Here is a 24367-nt window from a genome sequence, read left to right on the forward strand (position 1 = left end):
AATTATTTTTATTTTATTACAACAAAATGTTATTATAATTATATAATATGTATAAAAATATAACTGTGTTACAATTAGAAATTTGCTGATTAAATATACATTTTTTTTTTTTCTTTTTGTGGTACACGGGCCTCTCACTGTTGTGGCCTCTTCTGTTGTGGAGCAGAGGCTCCGGACACACAGGCTCCGTGGCCATGGCTTACGGGCCCAGCTGCTCCGTGGCATGTGGGATCCTCCCAGACCGGGGCAGGAACCCATGTCCCCTGTATTGGCAGGCGGACTCGCAACCACTGCGCCACCAGGGAAGCCCTGAATATACTTTTAACTCTCAAATTTTGATGCAGAGGGCACATCACACCTTAGCTCATTCTGTAGCTTGCTTTTTGCCAGTAGAGAAGCAATAAAAGCTTGAGCAAAGAAACCATCAGCATTATGGTAAAATAGTGACAGTGGTTGTGTTTTCTGAACCAAGAGTTGACCATAGCATTAAACAGATAAAGAAATTTTTCATATTTAGGAGAGAAGCTGAGAAAAGAAGAGGAGGAACCTGCTGTACTCCCCGTACAACTGCTGTCATGTGGAATGTGGTAGAACTTTATCTTATCTCTTATCATTAGTACTTTCTGCTGTTTTACTTCACTTCACTTTACTACTTGTCTAGGTGGAGACAAGCTTTTTAACTTCTTGAGGGTAAGTCTACTTCTTCATACAGAGGTGAGAAGCAAAGGGAAGGAAGCAGTGCTCTGTAAAGATCATGTTCTGCGGCCTTCAGGAAAGCCGTCTGGCCAGCTCTGCCAGAGACTCACTGTGCAGCTTTGGTCAGGTCACTCTAGGCCTTGGGATCTTCATCTAGACAATGAGGACTCTGTTGGCCAAGGTCACTTTCAGGTCTAATGTTCTCTGAACTTCTGTCCAGCATCAAGTCCTGACTGTGCTATCTTTTGATTTTTCCAGGAGTGGAAGCAGCACTCTCAGCACAGGCATTTCTGGAGCTGAGGTTTCCAGCAGCATGAAGACCTCTGTGTCTACAGAAATGTCAGCGAGCTGAGACTTTAGAGAGCTTTCCTTAATCTATCTGTTGAGTGGTTTTAAAAAACAATTTTGAAAGATTGGAGGCTGACTGGCAATAAAATTATAGCTTTTATAGTCAGACAATCCAGCTTTTATGTTATAGCTTCTGAGTAAAGCTGGGGCATTTGTAAGTTTGCTTGCTTTTGCCCCAGAACCTCTTGTTCAAACAAGATGCCATGCAGAAAAGCACATGTGCAGAACAGCTAAAAACACAGTTGTTCCTTTGTTTCCCACCCCCATCAGGGGCACCTCAGCAAGTTACAGGTCCTAGAGCTAGTCCAAATGGCCATTTGTATAGATGGAGAAACTGAGTCCAGAGATAGGACGTGACTTATCCAAGAGAGTCAGAGTTAAGTCAGATTCTGACTTTTTCCCCTAAATTCTGGCCTAGTTCTCATATCATCTGCCGAGTTACACAACTTAAAATCTTTGACTGTTTGATTAATTATTTTTAATATTATAATGCAAAACAAAGTAGCCCCCCCTTTTTTTTTTACATTTTAAGAGGGGAAAATAGAGCAGAACCTCCATCCCCACCCTTTTATTCCTTTGAGACTTCCTTGCTTTTCCTGTTTCTCTTCTTTGGGAGTTCTTAATGCATCTGTCAATTGATATTATTATTATTATTATTATTATTATTATTATTTTGCGGTACGCGCGCCTCTCACTGCTGTGGCCTCTCCCATTGCGGAGCACAGCCTCCGGACGCGCAGGCTTAGCGGCCATGGCTCACGGGCCCAGTCGCTCCGCGGCATGTGGGATCTTCCCAGACCGGGTCACGAACCCTTGTCCCCTGCATTGGCACGTGGACTCTCAACCACTGCGCCACCAGGGAAGGCCCCCTTATGTTATTTTTAAAGATAATAATTTCATAGCAGTTGCCCCAACACTTCTCTTATCTCTCAGAATCCATGCCGGGTCATTAAAGGAGCCCTAATGTGTGTTGCAGGAGTGTGGCGCTGACTGTGCCAAGTTCCAGAAAAGTGAGCTGGAGTATAAGTTTAATCGGAAAGCCTTGGAGAGGCCGTATACTTCGAAGCATTCCTGGGGGAAGACGTACGGGGAGCACAAACGCCACCTGGAATTCAGCCACGCCCAGTACAAGGAGCTGCAGAAATATGCTGAGGAGGTTGGCATCTTCTTCACTGCCTCCGGCATGGATGAGGTGAGCCCTCTGCCACGCTGTTATTTGCCATTTTAGCAGGCCTCGGGGACATCAGGTAGCCCTGTGGCTTTGGCTTAGAGCCAGCTCCAGCCCTTGCTCACTTTAGCCTTTTTTGTGCTTTCTGGACCTAGAGTTCCCCATAGCGTTAACAAGATAAATGCCCAACTAAACAGGAGGCCAGGGGGATCCGAGGCCCAGTGACACAGGGAACCATAGTTTTCAAAGCAGGCTGTCTCTGGGAGTAGGGGGCAGCCACCCTGGAACCCCAGAGTCCCTCAAGCCTGTGGGAGATGCCCCACTGGGCCAGTTTTTTCCCAGTGGAAAGTGGCCTGGACTCAGGAAACTTCAGTTCTGACAGGAGTCCTCCCCTCGCTGAGTGGCCATGGCTTATCTGGGTGAGGTGGCATTGCATCATTCAGAAGGCAGTGGTACACAGGATGGCCATGCTGACATACTGGAAAAGTCCAGCTGGTGCCAGGTCTTGGGTCCTATCTGCTCTGTGACCTGCCTCAAGACTCCTTTACGTGCTCTTTTTTCAAATATAATTTTTTTTTTTTTTTTTTTTTTTTTTGCGGTACACGGGCCTCTCACTGTTGTGGCCTCTCCCTTCGTGGAGCACAGGCTCCAGACGTGCATGCCCAGCGGCCATGGCTCATGGGCCCAGCCGCTCTGCGGCATGTGGGATCTTCCCGGACCAGGGCACAAACCCACATCCCCTGCATCAGCAGGCAGACTTGCAACCACTGCGCCACCAGGGAAGCCCCCAATTTTTTTTTAATTATAAAAATTATACAATGTCACAGAAAGTTTAGAAAACAGAAAAAAGGGAGAAAAACTGACCCATAATCTCTATATGGCAGCTCTTTTTTTAAAAATCAATTAATTAATGCATTTATTTTTGGCTGCGTTGGGTCTTTGTTGCCGTGCACGGGCTTTCTCTAGTTGTGGTGAGCAGTGGCTACTCTTCATTGCAGTGCACAGGCTTCACATTGCAGTGGCTTCTCTTGTTGCGGAGCACTGGCTCTAGGCACGCGAGCTTCAGTAGTTGTGGCACATGGGCTCAGTAGTTGTAGCTCACGGGCTCTAGAGCGCAGGCTCAGTAGTTGTGGAGCACGAGCTTAGTTGATCCGTGGCATGTGGGATCTTCCCGGACCAGGGCTGGAACCCGTGTCCCCTGCATTGGCAGGCAGTTTCTTAACCACTGCACCACCAGGGAAGCCCCTGGCAGCTCTCTTTATATATTTCCTCCTGAAGTTGTTTTATATGCTATTTTATTGCCTAGTTGTTATATTTGTGAATGTTTAGTCCCGTGCATGCTTTTCCCAGTTAACATTATCCACAACTTTTACCCATATCTTGTTTTTTTTTTCTCAGCTTTATTGAGATATAATTGACATGTAACTCTCCATATCTTGTGCTGAAAGTTATTAATGGCAGTGTAGTATTTCTTTTGAGGATTTATAATGTATGTAACCATTTATTTATGTTTGAACATGAGTTTATGTTTTTACTTTCAGTTTTTTTTGCTTAAAAATAATGCTGAAATGACCATCTTCTTTCTGTGTTTTGAATTGTTTCCTTAGGATAGCTTTGCAAAAATGGATCATTAGATGAAGCAACATTTTAAAGGCTCTTGAAACAGTTAGGATTCTTTTAGTCAACTAGAATATTTGAAGGGAGCCCAGTTCCTTCTCTAGGCCTCTGACCTTTTGTGTCACTATTCCAACCCTAAGATATGTCTGTAAATTGAGTCAAAAGAATCATAACTCTAGCCTAAACCATTGGTAGTTTAAAAAAGGGGGGAAGCAGAGAACCTAGGTGTGTGTGAAACTTGACAAGTCCAGGCTTCAGTTCCGTAGCCCGCTTACAGTAATATATCTTATCCCTACTATGCCCCATTTTGCAGATGAAGAAATGGAGACTCAGAGGGGCCAGGAAGTTTGTTCAGTGTCACACAGCTGGGAAATGGGTCTTGAGGGCAGATCTGACGCCTAGTGCAGTGTGCTTTCTGCGGTCCCTCAGCTGCCACCTGGCCATCCATCCGGGTGTGTGTGGCTTCCCAAAGCTCAGGAGAGTCCTTGGGCTTCCCCTCTGCTCTTCACCACTCTCGATGTTGGTGGTTGAAGAGTCTTTGGGCCCAAGAGATGCCCTGGGGAAAAGGGGGCATATTTTTAAGAAAACCTATCTGAATTGGTTACTGGGCATTTTTCTGATCCCATCTTAAATAGTACCTCCTCAGGAAATTCTTCCTGTGCCCCTGCTTGGTTCAGTCCCCTCCTTCTGTTGTGTTCTCCTGGTTTTCTTTTTTAAAAACTTACTAATTTATTTATTTTTGGCTGCATTGGGTCTTCATTGCTGTGTGCAGGCTTTCTCTAGTTGCTGTGAGCAGGGGCTACTCTTTGTTCTCATTGCAGTGGCTTCTCTTGTTGCAGAGCACGGGCTCTAGGGGTATGGGCTTCAGTAGTTGTGGCTTGCAGGCCCCAGAGTACAGGCTCAGTAGTTGTGGCTCATGGGCTTAGTTGCTCCGCGGCATGTGGGATCTTCCCGGACCAGGGCTCGAACCCATGTCCCCTGCATTGGCTGACAGACTCCCAACCACTGCACCACCAGGGAAGTCCTGTCTCCCGGTTTTCTTTACTTCCGTAATTACTGCTAACTATTGCTCCTTTCCACCAGGCTGTTAACCCCACAGCATCCCCAGTGCCTGGCATGTCGTAGGTGCTTGGGAGATGTTTGTTGAGTGAATAAGTAAATAAGCGAGCCAAACAAAAGAGAGGGTTGATGGCTTTTATCAGATCCTTAAAGGATCTGTAAATCAAAAATGTTAGGCGAAGAAGATTGTGGGCTTTGGGATCTGAAAGTCTTGGGTGTTTTTTCTGGTCTTGCTATTAACTAGCTGAGTGATTAAAAGTAAGGATCTTCAACGTTTCTTGAGTGTTTATGATCTGCCAGGTTCTGTGCTAGGTATTTTAAATGTATCAGCTCATTTACTCCTCTTAACAACCCCTTCAGATAGGACAGTTATTATTCCCACTTTACAGATGAGGACGCTAGAGCACGGAGCGGGTTACCTGTCAGTAGCTGTTGATCAGCAGAGGCTGATTCCAACCTCGGCGACTCCAGAGCCTGCCCTCCTGACCATACTCTTCTTGCATCTCTCGGGCCTGTTTCCTCATAGGTAAAGGGCAAGGGGGTGGATTAAAAATACCCAGAAGTGGACTTCCCTGGTGGCTCAGTGGTTAAGAATCCACCTGCCAATGCAGGGGATACGGGTTTGAGCCTTGGTCCGGGAAGATCCCACATGCCGCGGAGCAACTAAGCCCATGCGCCACAACTACTAATCCTGTGCTCTAGAGCCCGTGAGCCACAACTAACGAGCCTGCATGCCACAACTACTGAAGCCCAAGTGCCTAGAGCCAGTGCTCCGCAACGAGAAGCCACCGCAATGAGAAGCCCGCACACTGCAACAAAGCATAGCCCCTGTTCGCCACAACTAGAGAAAAACCACATGCACCAACGAAGACCCAATGCAGCCAAAAATAAATAAATAAATTTATTTAAAAAATAAATAAATAAAAGTAAAAATACCCAGGAGGCAGGCTTGACCTGAGGAGCATGGACACCGCCATGAACCCAGGTCCTGGCACAGTGTTGACCCATAGTCCACGCTTAGGAAATAGCTTGATAGGAAGAAGGTCATGCCCAAGAAATGACAGTTTTCATTCCGTGCTTGTTTCGTGTACTGTGGGTTCAGAACCTTTGGGGATTGCTCTTTGGTAACTGCCTGTAGGACTCATCCACTCAGGGACAGCTAAATCCTAGTCCTTGGAGAGGGCTGGTTTGGGTTCAAGAAACTACTGATTGTTCTTGGATCAAATGTGAATAGACTTAAAATTCCTGGGTGAAACTTTTTTTTTTTTTCTTTGTAAAAGGTATATGACTGTTCTTTGTACTATTTTTATTTTTGCAACTTTTTTTTAAAGCATCTTTATTGGAGTATAACTGTTTTACAATAGTGTGTTAGTTTTTCCTTTACAACGAAGTGAATCAGTTATACATATACATATGTTCCCATATCTCTTCCCTCTTGCATCACCCTCTCTCCCACCCTCCCTATCCCACCCCTCTAGGTGGTCACAAAGCACAGAGGTGATCTCCCTGTGCTATGTGGCAGCTTCCCACTAGCTATCTAATTTACATTTGGTAGTGTATATATGTCCCTGCCACTCTCTCACTTCATCACAGCTTACCCTTCCCCCTCCCCATATCCTCAAGTCCATGCTCTAGTAAGTCTGTGTTTTATTCCTGTCCTACCACTAATCTCTTCATGACATTTTTTTCCCTTAGAGTCCATATATATGTGTTAGCATACGGTATTTGTTTTTCTCCTTCTGACTTACTTCACTCTGTATGACAGACTCCAGGTCCATCCACCTCATTATAAATAACTCAGTTTCATTTCTTTTTATGGCTGAGTAATATTCCATTGTATATATGTGCCACATCTTCTTTATCCATTCATCTGTTGAGGGACACTTAGGTTGCTTCCATGTCCTGGCTATTGTAAATAGAGGTGCAATGAACATTTTGGTACATGAGTCTTTTTGAATTATGGTTTTCTCAGGGTATATGCCCAGTAGTGGGATTGCTGGGTCGTATGGTGGTTCTATATGTAGTTTTTTAAGGAACCTCCATACTGTTCTCCATAGTGGCTGTATCAATTTACATTCCCACCAACAGTGCAAGAGGGTTCCCTTTTCTCCACACCCTCTCCAGCATTTATTGTTTCTAAAGTTTTTGATGATGGCCACTCTGACCGGTGTGAGGTGATATCTCATTGTAGTTTTGATTTGCATTTCTCTAATGATTAGTGATGTTGAGCATCCTTTCATGTGTTTGTTAGCAATCTGTATATCTTCTTTGGAGAGATGTCTATTTAGTTCTTCTGCCCATTTTTGGATTGGGTTGTTTGTTTTTTTGTTATTGAGCTGCATGAGTTGCTTATAAATTTTGGAGATTAATCCTTTGTCAGTTGCTTCATTTGCAAATATTTTCTCCCATTCTGAGGGTTGTCTTTTGGTCTTGTTTATAGTATCTTTTGCTGTGCAAAAGCTTTTAAGTTTTATTAGGTCCCATTTGTTTATTTTTGTTTTGATTTCCATTTCTCTAGGAGATGGGTCAAAAAGGATCTTGCTGTGATTTATGTCGTAGAGTGTTCTGCCTATGTTTTCCTCTAAGAGTTTGATAGTGTCTGGCCTTACATTTAGGTCTTTAACCCATTTTGAGTTTATTTTTGTGTGTGGTGTTAGGGATTGTTCTAATTTCATACTTTTACATGTAGCTGTCCAGTTTTCCCAGCACCAGTTATTGAAGAGTCTGTCTTTTCTCCACTGTATATCCTTCCCTCCTTTATCAAAGATAAGGTGACCATATGTGTGTGGGTTTATCTCTGGGCTTTCTATCCTGTTCCATTGATCTATATTTCTGTTTTTGTGCCAATACCATACTGTCTTGATTACTGTAGCCTTGTAGTAGAGTCTGAAGTCAGGGAGCCTAATTCCTCCAGCTCCATTTATCGTTCTCAAGATTGCTTTGGCAATTCGGGGTCTTTTGTGTTTCCATACAAATTATGAAATATTTGTTCTAGTTCTGTAAAAAATGCCAGTGGTAATTTGATAGGGATTGCATTGAATCTGTAGATTGCTTTGGGTAGTAGAGTCATTTTCACAATGTTGATTCTTCCAATCCAAGAACATGGTATATTTCTCCACCTATTTGTATCATCTTTAATTTCTTTCATCAGTGTCTTATAGTTTTCTGCATACAAGTCTTTTGTCTCCTTAGGTAGGTTTATTCCTAGATATTTTATTCTTTTTGTTGCAATGGTAAATGGGAGTGTTTTCTTAATTTCACTCTCAAATTTTTCATCATTAGTGTATAAGAATGCCAGAGATTTCTGTGCATTAATTTTGTATCCTGCAACTTTACCAAATTCATTGATTAGCTCTAGTAGTTTTCTGGTAGCATCCTTAGGATTCTCTATGTATAGTATCATGTCATTTGCAAACAGTGACAGCTTTACTTCTTCTTTTCCTATTTGGATTCCTTTTCTTTCTTTTTCTTCTCTGATTGCTGTGGCTAGAACTTCCAAAACTATGTTGAATAAGAGTGGTGAGAGTGGGCAACCTTGTCTTGTTCCTGATCTTAGTGGAAATGGTTTCAGTTTTTCACCATTGAGAACGATGCTAGCTTTGGGTTTGTCATATATGGCCTTTATTATGTTGAGGAAAGTTCCCTCTATGCCTACTTTCTGCAGGGTTTTTATCATAAATGAGTGTTGAATTTTGTCAAAAGCTTTCTCTGCATCTATTGAGATGATCATATGGTTTTTCTCTTTCAGTTTGTTGATATGGTGTATCACGTTGATTTGCATATATTGAAGAATCCTTGCATTCCTGGGATAAACCCCACTTGATCATGGTGTATGATCCTTTTAATGTGCTGTTGGATTCTGTTTGCTAATATTTTGTTGAGGTTTTTTGCATCTATGTTCATCAGTGATATTGGCCTATAGTTTTCTTTCTTTGTGACGTCTTTGTCTGGTTTTGGTATCAGGGTGATGGTGGCCTCATAGAATGAGTTTGGGAGTGTTCCTCCCTCTGCTATCTTTTGGAAGAGTTTGAGAAGGATAGGTGTTAGCTCTTCTCTAAATGTTTATTAGAATTCTCCTGTGAAGCCATCTGGTCCTGGGCTTTTGTTTGTTGGAAGATTTTTAATCACAGTTTCAATTTCAGTGCTTGTGATTGGTCTGCTCATATTTTCTATTTCTTCCTGGTTCAGTCTCGGCAGGTTGTGCATTTCTAAGAATTTGTCCATTTCTTCCAGGTTGTCCATTTTATTGGCATACAGTTGCTTGTAGTAATCTCTAATAATCTTTTGTATTTCTGCATGTCTGTTGTTACGTCTCCTTTTTCATTTCTAATTCTATTGATTTGAGTCTTCTCCCTTTTATTCTTGATGAGTCTGGCTAATGGTTTATCAATTTTATTTATCTTCTCAAAGAACCAGCTTTTAGTTCTGTTGATCTTTGCTATTGTTTCCTTCATTTCTTTTTCATTTATTTCTGATCTGATCTTTATGATTTCTTTCCTTCTGCTAAATTTGGGGGTTTTTTGTTCTTCTTTCTCTAATTGCTTTAAGTGCAAAGTTAGGTTGTTTATTCGAGATGTTTCCTGTTTCTTAAGGTATGATTGTATTGCTATAAACTTCCCTCTTAGAACTGCTTTTGCTGTATCCCATAGGTTTTGGGTCGTCATGTCTCCATTGTCATTTGTTTCTAAGTATTTTTTTATTTCCTCTTTGATTTCTTCAGTGATCACTTCGTTATTAAGTAGTGTATTGTTTAGCCTCCATGTATTTGTATTTTTTACAGATCTTTTCCTGTAATTGATATCTAGTCTCATAGCATTGTGGTCAGAAAAGATACTTGATACGATTTCAATTTTCTTAAATTTGCCAAGGCTAGATTTGTGACCCAATATATGATCGATCCTGGAGAATGTTCCATGAGCACTTGAGAAAAATGTGTATTCTGTTGTTTTTGGATGGAATGTCCTATAAATATCAATTAAGTCCATCTTGTGTAATGTATCATTTAAAGCTTGTGTTTCCTTATTTATTTTCATTTTGGATGATCTGTCCATTGGTGAAAGTGGGGTGTTAAAGTCCCCTACTATAATTGTTTTACTGTCGATTTCCCCTTTTAAGGCTGTTAGTATTTGCCTTATGTATTGAGGTGCTCCTATGTTGGGTGCATAAATATTTACAATTGTTATATTTTCTTCATGGATCGATCCCTTGATCATTATGTAGTGTCCTTCTTTGTCTCTTGTAATAGACTTTATTTTAAAGTCTATTTTGTCTGATATGAGAATTGCTACTCCAGCTTTCTTCTGATTTCCATTTGCATGGAATATCTTTTTCCATCCCCTTACTTTCAGTCTGTATGTGTCCCTAGGTTTGAAGTGGGTCTCTTGTAGACAGTATATATATGGGTCTTGTTTTTGTATCCATTCAGCCAGTCTGTGTCTTTTGGTGGGAGCATTTAATCCATTTACATTTAAGGTAATTATCGATATGTATGTTCCTATTACCATTTACTTAATTGTTTCGGGTTGTTCTTGTAGGTCTTTTCCTTCTCTTGTGTTTCTTGCCTAGAGAAGTTCCTTTAGGATCTGTTGTAGAGCTGGTTTGGTGGTGCTGAACTCTCTCAGCTTTTGCTTGTCTGTAAAGGTTTTAATTTCTCCATCAAATCTGAATGAGATCCTTGCTGGGTAGAGTAATCTTGGTTGTAGGTTTTTTTCCTTCATCACTTTAAATATGTCCTGCCACTCCCTTCTGGCTTGTAGAGTTTCTGCTGAAAGATCAGCTGTTAACCTTATGGGGATTCCCTTGTGTGTTATTTGTTGTTTTTCCCTTGCTGCTTTTAATATGTTTTCTTTGTATTTAATTTTTGACAGTTTGATTATTATGTGTCTTGGCGTGTTTCTCTTTGGGTTTATCCTATATGGGACTCTCTGTGCTTCCTGGACTTGATTGACTATTTCCTTTCCTATATTAGGGAAGTTTTCAACTATAATCTCTTCAAATATTTTCTCAGTCCCTTTCTTTTTCTCTTCTTCTTCTGGGACCCCTATGATTCGAATGTTGGTGCGTTTAATGTTGTCCCAGAGGTCTCTGAGACTGTCCTCAGTTCTTTTCATTCTTTTTTCTTTCTTCTGCTCTGCATTAGTTATTTCCACTATTTTATCTTCCAGGTCACTTATCCGTCCTTCTGCCTCAGTTATTCTGCTATTGATCCCATCTAGAGTATTTTTCATTTCATTTATTGTGTTGCTCATCGTTGCTTGCTTCCTCTTTATTTCTTCTAGGTCCTTGTTAACTGTTTCTTGCAATTTTTCTATTCTATTTCCAAGATTTTGAATCATCTTTACTATCATTATTCTGAATTCTTTTTCAGGTAGACTGCCTATTTCCTCTTCATTTGTTAGGTCTGGTGTGTTTTCATCTTGCTCCTTCATCTGTTGTGTGTTTTTCTGTCTTCTCATTTCGCTTATCTTACTGTGTTTGGGGTCTCCTTTTTGCACGCTGCAGGTTCGTAGTTCCCGTTGTTTTTGGTGGCTGTCCCCAGTGGCTAAGGTTGGTTCAGTGGGTTGAGTAGGTTTCCTGGTTGGGGGGACTAGTGCCTGTGTTCTGGTGGATGAGGCTGGATCTTGTCTTTCTGGTGGGCAGGTCCACGTCTGGTGGTGTGTTTGGGGATGTTGGTAGCCTTATTATGATTTTAGGCAGCCTCTCTGCTAATGGATGGGGCTGTAGACATGTCTTGCTCTTTGTTGGGGATAGGGTGTCCAGCACTGTTCGTTTCTGGTCCTTGAGTGAAGCTGGGTCTTGGTGTTGAGATGGAGATCTCTGGGAGATTTTCGCCATCTGATATTACGTGGAGCTGGGAGGTCTCTTGTGGACTAGTATCTTGAGGTTGGTTCTCCCACCTCAGAGACACAGCCCTGGTGCCTGGCTGGGGCGCCACGAGCCTTTAATCCACACGGCTCAAAATAAAAGGGAGAAAAAATAGAAAGGAAAGAAAAGGAAGGAAGGAAGGAAGGAAGGAGGGAAGGAAGAAAGCAAGAAAGGAAGGAAGGAAGGTGGAGAGGAAGAAAGGGAGGAAGGGAGAGAGGAAGGGAGGAAGGAAGGGAGGAAAGAAGGGGGAAGGAAGGAAGAAGGGAGGGAAAGAGGGAAGAAAGGAAGGAAGAAAGGAAGAAAGAAAGGGAGAAGACAAAGTAGAATAAAGTATAGTTATTAAAATAAAAAATAATTATTAAGAAGAAAAATTTCTATTAAATAAAAACAGAAAAACGGGTCGGTCTAACCCTAGGACAAATGGTGAAAGCAAAGCTATACAGACAAAATCTCACACAGCAGCACACACATACACACTCACAAAAAGAAAAAAAGGGGAAAATAATAGTATATCTTGCTCCCAAAGTCCACCTCCTCAACTTGGGATGATTAGTTGTCTATTCAGGTTTTCCACAGATGCAGGGCACTTCAAGTTGATTGTGGAGCTTTAATCCGCCGCTTCTGAGGCTGCTGGGAGAGACCTCCCCCTCTCCTCTCCGTTCGCACAGCTCCTGGGGCTCAGCCCTGGACCTGGTCCCGCCTCTGCGTGTAGGTCGTCCGAGGGCGTCTGTCCTTCGCCCAGACAGGACGATGTTAAAGGAGCAGTTGACTTGGGGTCTCCGGCTCACTCAGGCTAGGGGGAGGGAGTGGCATGGGTGCGGGGCGAGTCCGCGGCGGCAGAGGCTGACGTGACGCTGCACAGGCCCAAGGCGCGCCGCGCGTTCTCCCGGGGAAGCTGTCCCTGACTCCTGGGACCCCGGCAGTGGCGGGCTGCACGGGCTCCTGGGAGGGCCGGTGTGGAGAGTGACCTGTGCTCACACACAGGCCTCTTGGTGGTGGCAGCAGCAACCCTAGCGTCCCACACCCGTCTCTACTGTCTGTGCCGACAGCCGCGGCTCGCGCCCGTTTCTGGAGCTCCTTTACGCGGTGCTCTTAATCCCCTCTCCTCGCGCCCAGGAAGCAAAGAGGGAAGAAAAGGTCTCTTGCCTCTTCGGCAGCTCCGGACTTCAACCGGACTCCCTCCCGGCCAGCCGTGGCGCACTACACCTTCAGGCTGTTTTCACTCTGCCAACTCCTGACCTTTCCCTGGGATCCGACTGAAGCCCGAGCCTCAGCTCCCGGCCCTGCCCGCCCCGGCGGGTGAGCAGACAAGCCTCTCGGGCTGGTGCGTGCCGGTCGGCACCGATCCTCTGCGGGAATCTCTCCGCTTTGCCCTCCGCACCCTGTGGCCGAGCTGTCCTCCGTGGCTCTGGAGCTTCCCCCTCCGCCACCCGCAGTCTCCGCCCGCGAAGGGGCTTCTAGTGTGGGGGAGTCTTTCCTCCTTCACGGCTCCCTCCCACTGGTGTAGGTCCCGTCCCTATTCTTTGTCTCTGTTTATTCTTTTTTATTTTGCCCTACCCAGGTATGTGGGGAGTTTCTTGCCTTTTGGGAGGTCTGAGGTCTTCTGCCAGCGTTCGGTGGGTGTTCTATAGAAGTTCCACGTGTAGATGTATTTCTGATGTCTCTGTGAGGAGGAAGGAGATCTCCGCGTCTTACTCTTCCGCCATCTTTAAGCCGTCCCCTGGGTGAAACATCTGACCGACTTGGTAACAGGTCAGTAATGAGGCAGATTCGTTTTTTTGTTTTTAATTTTTGGCCACACCTCTCGGCATGCGGGATCTTAGTTCCCCAACCAGGGATCAAACCCGTGCCCCCTGAAGTGGAAGCACAGAGTCTTAACCACTGGACAACCAGGGATGTCCCTGGAGGTTCATTTTGAGGCAGATTAGTTTTTACAGGGCCCATAAACAGGCTCTGGAGAGAATTTACAAGGAAGTGTACAGAAGTATTTTGGATCCCTAGTACTGTCTTTGGAATAAGCATTCAGGCATACCTCGAAGATATTGTGGGTTCAATTCCAGACCACCTCAATAAAGTGAATGTATCAACAGAGCAAGTCAAATGAATTTTTTGGTTTCTCAGTGCTTAATTAACAGCTTTATTGACATACTATACAGTTCACTCAATTAAATTGCACAATTCAGTGGTTTTTAGTATATTCACAGAGTTGTGCAACCGTCACCACAATCAATTTCAGAACATTTTTATCACCCCAAGAGGAAGAACTATACCCATTAGCAGTCATTGCTCAATTCCCTCAATTCTCCCAACCCTAGGCAACCTCTAATCTCCTGTCTATTTCTATAGTTTTGCCTATTTTGGACATTGCATGTAAATAGAATCAGACAATATGTGGTCCTTTGTGTCTGGCTTCTTTCACATGGTAACATTTTTTCAAGGTTCATATATGTGGTAGCATGTGTCAGTATTTCATTCCTTTTTGTTGCTGAATACCATTCAATTTTATGGATAGACTACATTTTATTTATCCACATCTCTCTCAGTTGATGGACATTTGGATTGTTTCCACTTTTTGGCTAGTATGAATAGTATGAGCAATGCTGTCACAAACATCCATGTACAGGTTTTATATGAACATATTTTCATTTCTCTTGGGTGTTTATACGGTAACTCATGTTTAATTATTTTCGAGAAACTGCCAGACTGTTTTTCAAAGTGGCTGCACCATTTTACATTCCCACCAGCAATGTATGAGGGTTCCAACTTCTCTACATCCTCACCAACATTTGTTATTACATGTCTTTCTGATTCTAGACATCCTAGTGAGTGTGAAGTGATATCTTATTGTGGTTTTGACTTGCATTTATCTGATGGCTAATGATGTTGAGCATCTTTTCATATGCATATTGGTCATTTGTGTGTCTTCTTTGGAGGAATATCTATTCAGATCCTTTGCCAGTTTTTAAATTGGGTTATTTATCTTTACATATTCCTGATACAAGTCCCTAATCAGAAACATGATTTGCAAAAAATTTTCCCATTCTGTGGGGTATCTTTTCACTTCTTGATGGTGTCCTTTGAAGCACGAACATCTTTAATTTTGATGATGTCCAATTTTTTAGTTTTTTCTTTTATGCTTGTCTATTCTTGTAATTTAAACATTTCTCAATTTTAAACCAAAATGTGATATCACTGCACAACTATCAGTATGGCTAAAGGCTAAAATAAAAAGTGATGGGACTTCCCTGGTGGCGCAATGGACAGGAGTCCGCCTGCTAATGCAGGCGACACGGGTTCGATCTCTGGTCCGGGAAGATCTCACATGCCGTGGAACAACTAAGCCCGCACGCCACAACTACTGAAGCCCACGTGCGCCTAGAGCCGGTGCTCTACAGCAAGAGAAGCCACCGCAAGGAGAAGCCAGAGCACTGCAACCAAGAGTAGCCCCCGCTCACCACAATTAGAGAAAGCCCACGCGCAGCAACGAAGACCCAACGTAGCCAAAAATAAATAAAATTAAATCTTAAAAAAAAAAGTGATGATAACACCAAATTGTGGCAAGGATGCAGAGAAAATGGACCTCTCATGCATTGCTGGTGGGAATGTAGAATGGTACATTCTAGAAAATTCTTTCTTTTTTTAAAAACAACTTTATCAAGATATAATTCACATACTGTACAATTCATCCACTTGAAGTGTACTGGTAGTTTCTTATAAAACTAGACATGTGCTCATCATGTGACCCACCAATTGTCATTTGGTAATTTATCCCCAAAGAAATGAAAACCTATGTTCACCCAAAAATCTGTATTTTATACATAGCAATTTTATTCGTGGTAGCCCCAAACTAGAACCCAAACTTTCTTTAGGGGGTGAATCATTAAATAAACTGTAGTGTATCCACACCACGGAATACTACTCAGCAATAAAAAGGAGTGAAAACTGATAGCTGCCACAGCTTGGATGGATCTCAGGGATATTGTGCTGAGTGAAAAAGCTTCCTTCAGAAGGCTGCATACCGTACGGCTCTGCTTATTTAACATTCTTGGAATAACAGAATTATAGAGCTGGAGAGCAGATTACTGGTTGTCAGGAGTTAGGGAGGGGAGGGGTTGGAGGTTGATGTGGCTATAGAGGGGTAACATGAAGAGAGCCTTGTAGTGGTGGCATAACTCCGTATCGGACTGTAGTGGTGGTCCGTGTGAGTCTGGGCACGTGGTAAAATTGCAGAGAATCAGATACGAGCACACTCAGATGGGTACATGTGAAAATGGTGAAATCTGAATGAGATTGGTGGGCTCTATCAACCTTGACCCCCCAGTTGTGATATTACACTGTAGTTTTGCAAGATGTTACCATTGGGGGGAACTGTGTTAAGTGTACATAGGTTCTTTCTGTATTATTTCTTACAGCTGCATGTGAAGCTATAATTATCTCAAAAAGTTTAAAATCTAAAAAAAAAATCCTCAGTTTAAAAAAAAAAATTTTTTTTTTTTGGTTGCGTTGGGTCTTCGTTGCTGCACGTGGGCTTCTCATTGCGGTGGCTTCTCTTGTTGCAGAGCACGGGCTCTAGGTGCACAGGCTCCAGTAGTTGTGGCTCGCAGGTCTAGAGTGCAGGCTCCATAGTTGTGGCACACAGGCTTAGTTGCTTTGCAGTGTGTGGGATCTTCCCGGACCAGGGTTCCAATGCGTGTCCCCTGCGTTGGCAGGTGGGTTCTTAACCACTGCGCCACCGGGAAAGTCCCTTAAAATATTTTAATTCAGTAAATATGAATAGGTAGAACCTGCATAAACAGAAACTCAGTAGAGTCCTCAGTACTAAGAGTGCTCTCTAGAGCAGACTCTGGCTGGATGGGCCCGTGGTTAAGTGTACAGACTCCGGGGTCACATTTTGAGTTTGAATATGGTTTTGCCTGTCATTCCTGGTGAGTCCAGGTGGAGGTTATTTACCTTCTTTGTGCTTCTGTTTCTTCAGCTGAACCCATCTCGTAGGGTTGTTGTGAGGATTAAATGTGATCACCCATGTAAAGCGCAGCACACAGCCAGCGCATAGCGATGTTAGTTACAGTTCAGGAAACAGCCTGGGCTGAGGATCAGGACATCCAGGTCCTTGCCCTGCTCTGCTCTGAGTTCATCTCAGTGTGAGCTTGGAAGAGTCCCTTCCTTGCTCTGAGCCTCCATTTCCTTTTGTGTGTGAACAAGCTGCTCTCCAAAGGCTCTCCCTGTTCTGTTGTCCTGAGCCAGCATAGAATCAGAGTTAGTGTCACTAAGGTGACTTGGATCTGGGATGAGAACTTTCCTGTTCAGTCCACGTTTCCAGGCACCAGAGCTCCCGGATGTGGACTCTGTAGGGGGTGCATCTCCTTGCATCTGCTTAGGAAGTCACTTCTTTAGGTCTTTCACTCCCCGGTGGCTTTGAGGTGGGAATCAAGAGCAGGTGGGAGGAGAGGAACCTGTCTGGGTGTTGGTAGCTGGGGCTGACTCTCCGCAGGTACCCTCTTGGTTTCCCAGGAAGCACTTCTCTTTGGTGTATAAATGCGTGCTCTGCGGCCACCCTCTGAGTTCAGGTCCTGGTACTAGCACTTGCTCGATGGGCTTGGGCTGGTCATGTAGCCTCTTTGAGCCACATGTGTCCAATCTGTAAAAGAGGGGTAATCAAGATGCCCACCCCAGAGGCTGCGGTGAGGACCCAGTGAGGTGAGTCTAGGAGGTGCAAGATCTGCACCCACTGAATGACAGCTGTTCTGTTGCTTAGAACCCTTTTCTCTGCTTCACACTAATGGGGCAGGGAGGTTCCTCTCTGCTAAGAATGCCGTTTGTTCCCCACTGGTCTCCTGACTGACCTGGGCATAGGCAGTAAGGAGAAATGCATTCTTAAGAGTCTTTGCAAGAGTTAATTTGCTTTGCCGGCCAGGTCCCTCTGCTGAACCAGCAAGTCCTGTCTACCTGGCTGTTGGAGGTGAGTTGGTTCCTTGTTCTGTGTTTACCTGGCAAGTATCTCTGAGTATTTACCCACCCAAACTTCTTCATGGACACTAGGCATCTATTGAGTGCCAATTTTCTCCACTCTGTGTGCTGTCCTAGGGCATTCCTTGCGTGCTGACGAAAGGTTAAGGCATGGTGGAACAAAGTTTGTGAAGATCAAGGAAACTGCCAGGGCACACGGTCATAACTGCACGGAGGCATGTGGAACTCGACTGAAATGAGCAGAGTGTCTTTGGTCAAAATGGAGGGTTCTGCGGAGAAAGCAAATGGGTGCCGTGACATAGAGGGGGCCCCTGGAGACCCATTCTGGCGGAGCTGCCCTTCCCTCCCAGCGCCTGCCTCCACGGTGCCCTCTCTCCTCCACCACCCCTGCCACAGGGCACCCCCTGCCTACGTCTTGGTGCATTCTGACAGGGCCACTGGGCTGAGGGCAGGCCCAGCCTTTATGGCTCCATGCTTCCCCCCTCATCATTTCCTCACCCTGGGCAGCTTTCCAGCACCCCTGTTCTCCCCAGCTCATCACCATGGATCCAGAAACTAAGGGGAGTGGAAGCAGCTCTAGAAAAATCCCAGCTCCACTCCTGTCTTTTCTGTTACCCCTCAGATCAGCGGGCCCCCAAATTTCTCATGGGACATGATGTGGAAAGGGGGTTCTGTGGGCACACATTGTGGGAAGGGGGTTCCTCATTAATTTAGAATCAAAGCCCCTTCCCCAAATAAATAAGGGTAGAATAAGTGTGGGAAACACTGTAAAATAGCTAGACAATTGTATTTACTGGGACCCTCTAAGGGAGACTCTGGCAATGCAGCATTTTACCCAAAGCAGTTTGCTGGTGGGACCATTTTTTGTGTGTTTAACCCAGTTGGATGCCCAGGGAGGGTCATACTCAGTTGAGTTCCTTTCAGACAGACTCAGAAAGCCTTTGGGATGTGTGGGGTGGGAGGGAGGAGAAGTTGTGACACGGCCTGGCTGCATTGTACCCCTAGATGGAAGGAGGACAGACAGCAGCGTGGGCAGGGCTAGAGGAAGCCAGCGAGTCCACAGAGAGAAGGCAGCCACTGGCGCTGACCTAGCCTGAGGGGCCCTGGGCACAGTAATATTGCCTCAGGATGGAAGGCTAGCATCTTCCAGATTACTACTGAAGTTGGCACCGTTTGCAGAGATTAATCCAAAATGGCAGTTTTTTTCTTTTTTTTAATGTTTAAAGAATGCTTTCTCTACTTTATTTATTTTTAAAATTTTATTAATTTTTGGCTGCGTTGTGGCTTTGTTGCTGTGCACGAGCTTTCTCTAGTTGCAGCGAGCAGGGGCTACTCTTTGCTGAGGTGCGCGGGCTTCTCATTGTGGTGGTTTCTCTTGTTGCGGAGCAGGGGCTCTAGGTGCGTGGGCTACAGCAGTTGTGGCATGCGAGCTCAGTAGTTGTGGCTCGCGGGCTCTAGAGCGCAGGATCAGTAGTTGTGGCGCCTGGGCTTAGTTGCTCTGTGGCATGGGGGAATCTTCCTGGACCAAGGATTGACAAAATGGCAGTTTTCTAAATGGCCACTAGATGGGGCTGGCTCCCCAGGAGGGCTGCAAAACGAGATGCACCTTTCTCCTCCGGCAGGAATTTCCCCTTTTCCTCACTTGAAAATTGTAGAGCTCCATGCAGATTTTACAATCAGTGTAGGTAAGCTTTAAAAAAAAAATTTATTGGAGTGTAGTTGCTTTACAATATTGCGTTAGTTTATACTGTACAGCAAAGTGAATCAGCTGTACATATACACACATATCGCCTCTTTTTTGGATTTCCTTCTCATTTAGGTCACCATAGAGCACTGAGTAGAGTTCCCTGGGCTATACAGTAGTGTAGGTAAGCTTTTGCAAGGTGTGTTTTCTGCATTTGGCCCCTCCTTGCCCCTGCGCGCTCTGCACCTCTCCTGAGTGGGCTCATCCATCTCTTTATGCCCTTGGGGACTTTTTCATCATGAGCTATGCTCTCACAAATAGAGCATTTTACAGACGAAAACTTAGCATAGGGTTTTCCCTCTTAAAATAGAAAACACTCTTCATCTGCCAGATAGAGTGAGAAGGGTGGGAACATTAGACTTTGTTCAAGAAATATATTAAAAACAAATGGTTTTCACTTCCATCTTAGGGCTGGTTAACAGTATGAGAGATACGTACACAGGAGAGAGTGACATAGGAAACTGTGGAAGGGAAAAGAGATACGAGGAAGACATAAAGCAGAGGAGGAAAGGCAGTGGTGGCTTAGCACCTTGGAGGGGAGTGGCGCCTGGGCCATCCTGAGAGATGTCTCTTAGACCGAGGGGGTTGCCTTCTGCCTTTGAACTGTTCACTGGCTGGTTGGTCACTCTGTATGAATCACCAGCAGCTCTAACCCCTACATTATTAGAGGATTAACATATGAGGAAAGTGATTCTCTGAGTGAGACCAATGATTGGAGTAGCTCATCACCTGCTGGGAAGATGGAAGGAAGCTCAGGCAGTAGTGGGTTGATTTAAAGAAACTGCTAGAGTATCGCGAGCGTTGGGAGTAAACACCCCGCATGGAGATCCGAGGCGTGTTCGCCGCGGAGGCGCCGTTATCTGGGGCCGGACGGACCCAAGCCTGAGGCCGCCGCAGGTACGTCAGGCGGCCCGCTCTCCGGAGCCGCCGCCTCTCCGGACCCGCGCGGCCGCCAGCGCTCTCCGGCGTGCCCGGCGTGCTCGAGGCCCCGAGGGCGGGGGTCTGCGCTGGCGGGGGTGGCGGGCGGCGGCGGGGCCTCGTTGCGCCCCGGGAATCGCGGGGCGCCGACTGGGCGGTGCGGGGGCGACGGTGCGGGGCGTGGGGAAAAGAAAAAAAAAAAAAACTGCTAGCAGAATTACCTTCTCATATTGTTCCTTACCACCCCCGAGCCCTTTGGATTTTCATGCTGGTAACCTTGCTACTTGCTACTCAGTATGATTCACGGAGCAGTAACAGCAGTGTTACCCAGGAACTTACAAGAAATGCAGATTCTCAGGCCCCACTCTAGACCAACAGAATCAGAATTTGCATTTCATTTGGGCAAGATCCATGGCAGGTTCGTGTGCCTGTAATAAAGCGTGAGAATCACTGACCTAGCTAATCAAGTCTTCCAAACTTACTTCTGAGACTCAGCCAGCATTTTAAGATAGATGGAACTTAGATACTGGGAAACGTTCCAAGACATTGATTCGTCCTACTTCTGATTTTCAACTTCAATTTTTAAAAAACAGTAATAGTAATGTAAAATTGTAATTTTACAGCAAATTGAGATTTTACTCTTAAAACTTGTGGTCCACTGATTCCTTCAGCAAGCATTTGCTGACATTTGCCAATTTCCTGAGTGTTACTGATGAATCCCAGATAAGGATGGTGAAGGGCCCTAGAGAGGTAACCTCAAACAGTGATGTTGTGTCCAAAAAAGTGACTGAGGTTCGTTTTTTCTGTGGGCAGCATAGTTTGAGGTCTGAAAGGGCTTGGGTTTGATGGGCCCTGCCAGCTGTGGATCAGTGTGTCAGGGCTAGGCAATCAAACGCTCCATTTTTTTCTATTTTTGGCAAGGATTGAAATGGCCTCTTTTCCCAGCTGTTTGGTCCTGAGGAAACGATAAGGCCTTTGAGGGACTTTCATTTGCTCAGTGCCTGCTTTTCTGGGTCAAGATTAGGTCATGACCCTTTTTCGTTTGTTTACTGGGGCTCCAGGCCCCTGGGGAAGGGAGGTCTGGCCAGGGTTCCTATTCTTTTCCAGTTTCTCGTAGCCAGTGTGTGACAGCATGCAATGCTTGTTGGACAAATGGATGGGTGGATATGAATGACGGAATGTTTGAATTTGAATGACATAACTGATAACAAATCTGTGTCTGCTTTCAAGTTGTTGAGAGAGTCCCTCTTGCTGGGTAAGAGGGGTTTTTCTCTTCATATGTGGCTCCTCACCTGTCTTGAGGACAGTGATTTTGAACAATCGTGAAAAGGAGCTCTCTCTTGGATTTTTGTAGATGGCAGTTGAATTTCTGCATGAACTGAATGTTCCATTTTTCAAAGTTGGATCTGGGGACACTAACAACTTCCCTTATCTGGAAAAGACAGCCAAAAAAGGTGAGTGTTTAATTTTTGTCAATCTGAGTCCAGACCTTCATGTTTTTACCCCACCAGTAATGACCCACTACAGGAGTCTCCTGAAGACAGATTTTCCAGTCAGCCTATACTCCCACTTTTTCATGTGCTGACTTGAAAGGAAAGAAATGAAAAATAAGACAGTTTAAAGAATTTTTAAATTAAAATTATTTTTAATTTCTAAGAAAATATTTATATAAAATTAAGGATATGTCAGTATGTGTAAAACTTCTTAGAGGAAGCTCTGACTTTGAGAAGTATTCTGTAGGTATAATATCCAACCTCCACTCGTCACAGTTTGTAAAGTGGTTTTACAACATGAGTGATCTCATTTGATCCTCATGACAATCCTGGGACTGAAGCAGGTCATATGATGATGATGCTTTCTACTTACTTCACCGACGAGGCATCTGAGACCACACAGCTAGGACATTGGCCGCCCCGGGCCTCACACTCTTGAGTCTGGGGCAGTGCTCACCCTACCACACTGTGCAACCTCTTAATCCAATGAGATGCTCATCTTTCTCTAAAGTGTGAAATTCCTCTTAATTGGGTTCACTTTGCTGAACAATAATGTTATGGGGCTGAGGGGAGTCGACGTTTCCTGTGGTTGAGGACAGGAACCCACCAGGCTCACCTCTGTTCCCCCACTGTGGCTGGCACGGTGCTTAAGAGATGTTTGTGGGGTTCAGTAGAATGATGAAACCAACAGCAGGGGTGTGCTTACGGGAGAGCCAGAACCCCTAAAAAGAAAGTGATGATGGTGTTGGTGTTGGGTCCCTCAGGCCGCCCAATGGTCATCTCCAGCGGGATGCAGTCCATGGACACCATGAAGCAAGTCTATCAAATTGTGAAGCCCCTCAACCCCAACTTCTGCTTCCTCCAGTGCACCAGTGCGTACCCGCTCCACCCCGAGGATGTCAACCTGTGCGTCATCTCGGTAAGCCCAAGAGAGGGCCCTTGTCTGATTGGGCCGTTTGCTGTGGGGAAGATGCAGCCCAAATTCTAACCAGTCTTGACATGCTTTGTAATTCGAACATCCTTTGATGATCCTGCTGTTGCAGAATCAAATTAGAATCAACTATGCAGTTAAGGAGTCAGATACATTCTAAAGATTACAAATTATGTTTTCTTAAAACCAACCTTAACTTCTCTCATTATAAAATTTAAGAGGGAGTCTTCATAATTGTCCATACACATTTTCTTTACCTTGTGTGTATTGGCCATCAGCGGCCCCTCTTCTGTGAGTCACTGGTTTTCTTAGTGAGTTGTGGATTTGTTTTTGTAAAATATACATATGATTTACCATCTTAACCATTTTTTGGTGTCCAGTTCAGTGGCATTAGGTACTTTCACATTGTTGTGCTACCATCGCCACCATCCATCTCCAGGACTTTTTCATCATCTCAAACTCTATACTCATTAAACAGTAACTGCCCATTTCCCCCTCCCCGAGCCCCTGGCAGCCATCATTCTATTTTGTCTCTATGAATTTGACTACTCTAGGTATCTCAAATAAATGGAATCATACAGTACTTGTCCTTCTGTGTGTCTGCTTTCACTTAGCATAATGTCTTCAGGGTTCATCCATCTTGCAGCATGTGTTAGCATTTCATTCCTTTTTAAGGCTGAATAATATTCAGTTGTATGTATGTACCACATTTTGTTTATCCAGTCATCCATTGATGGACATTTGGCATGGTTCTACATTTTGGCTATTGTGAATAATGCTGATATGAACATTGGTGTACAAATACACCGTTTTTCTCCATATTGACAAACAAAATACCCATTTTGTTTGTCAATTGGGGAGGGGGAATTGGGAAGTTAGTGTTAATGAGTGTAGAGTTTGACTCTGAGATGATGAAAAAGTCCTGGAGATGGATGGTGGTGATGGTGGCACAACAAAACCATTTGGGGATGGTTCCACCTTTTGGCTATTGTGAATAATGGAGATATGAACACTGGTGTACAGAAATCCATTTTTCTTCATATTGAGTTGTAGGAGACGTTCTTGAAATTTCTAGCTTTTCCTGTTCTTTGTTATTTACCAGCTCTCTGATTCTGAGTATCCTTGAGGGTCAGAGTTGTTACAGTGACAGCCTTGAGAGCTTTCTCTCTCCCAGCATTTTGTCTGTTCCACTTCAGTCGGTTTACAGGTGACAAGGTCCAGTACTTACTTGCCTGAGATCTCACAGCAGCCTGGTAGCAAAGCTGGAGTAGAATTCTTTGTCTCTTATTGTCTTGGGCCATCTCTATCAATTCCTCCTGGTAGCTCCCGAAAAATAATTAATTGGAAATATATAGGTGTGTAATTATCGTACAGAAAGCATAGTAAGAGTAGTAGAATTCTAAATATATACACACACACAATCCTGATACTGCAATTAACCAGTTTTCCCTTTATATTTTTATTTCATTACCGTATATGACATTCTGGGGCTTTTCCCCCCCCATGATTATATAAGCTCTTATACATTTTTCTAAAGAGTCTTCATATATAAATTAAAAAAA

The 24367-nt window shown here is 44.3% G+C and overlaps 1 protein-coding gene across 2 annotated transcripts in view; it reads left to right on the forward strand.

Moving 5' to 3' along the window:
* Positions 1-24367, forward strand: part of NANS (N-acetylneuraminate synthase) — a 36983-nt gene that overhangs the window by 9032 nt on the left and 3584 nt on the right. The window contains exons 2-5 of one of the 2 annotated variants that reach the window (XM_067039755.1): positions 518-587; positions 2021-2236; positions 21736-21835; positions 22639-22793. In XM_067039755.1, coding sequence (XP_066895856.1) covers positions 576-587; positions 2021-2236; positions 21736-21835; positions 22639-22793 — 483 coding nt within the window. In that variant the 5' untranslated portion in view covers positions 518-575. The remainder of the gene's footprint in view (positions 1-517; positions 588-2020; positions 2237-21735; positions 21836-22638; positions 22794-24367) is intronic. The other variant, XM_059073271.2, reaches the window with a different exon arrangement.

Source organism: Kogia breviceps, chromosome 8 (assembly GCF_026419965.1).
Source record: "Kogia breviceps isolate mKogBre1 chromosome 8, mKogBre1 haplotype 1, whole genome shotgun sequence".
Classification (NCBI taxonomy): domain Eukaryota; kingdom Metazoa; phylum Chordata; class Mammalia; order Artiodactyla; family Physeteridae; genus Kogia; species Kogia breviceps.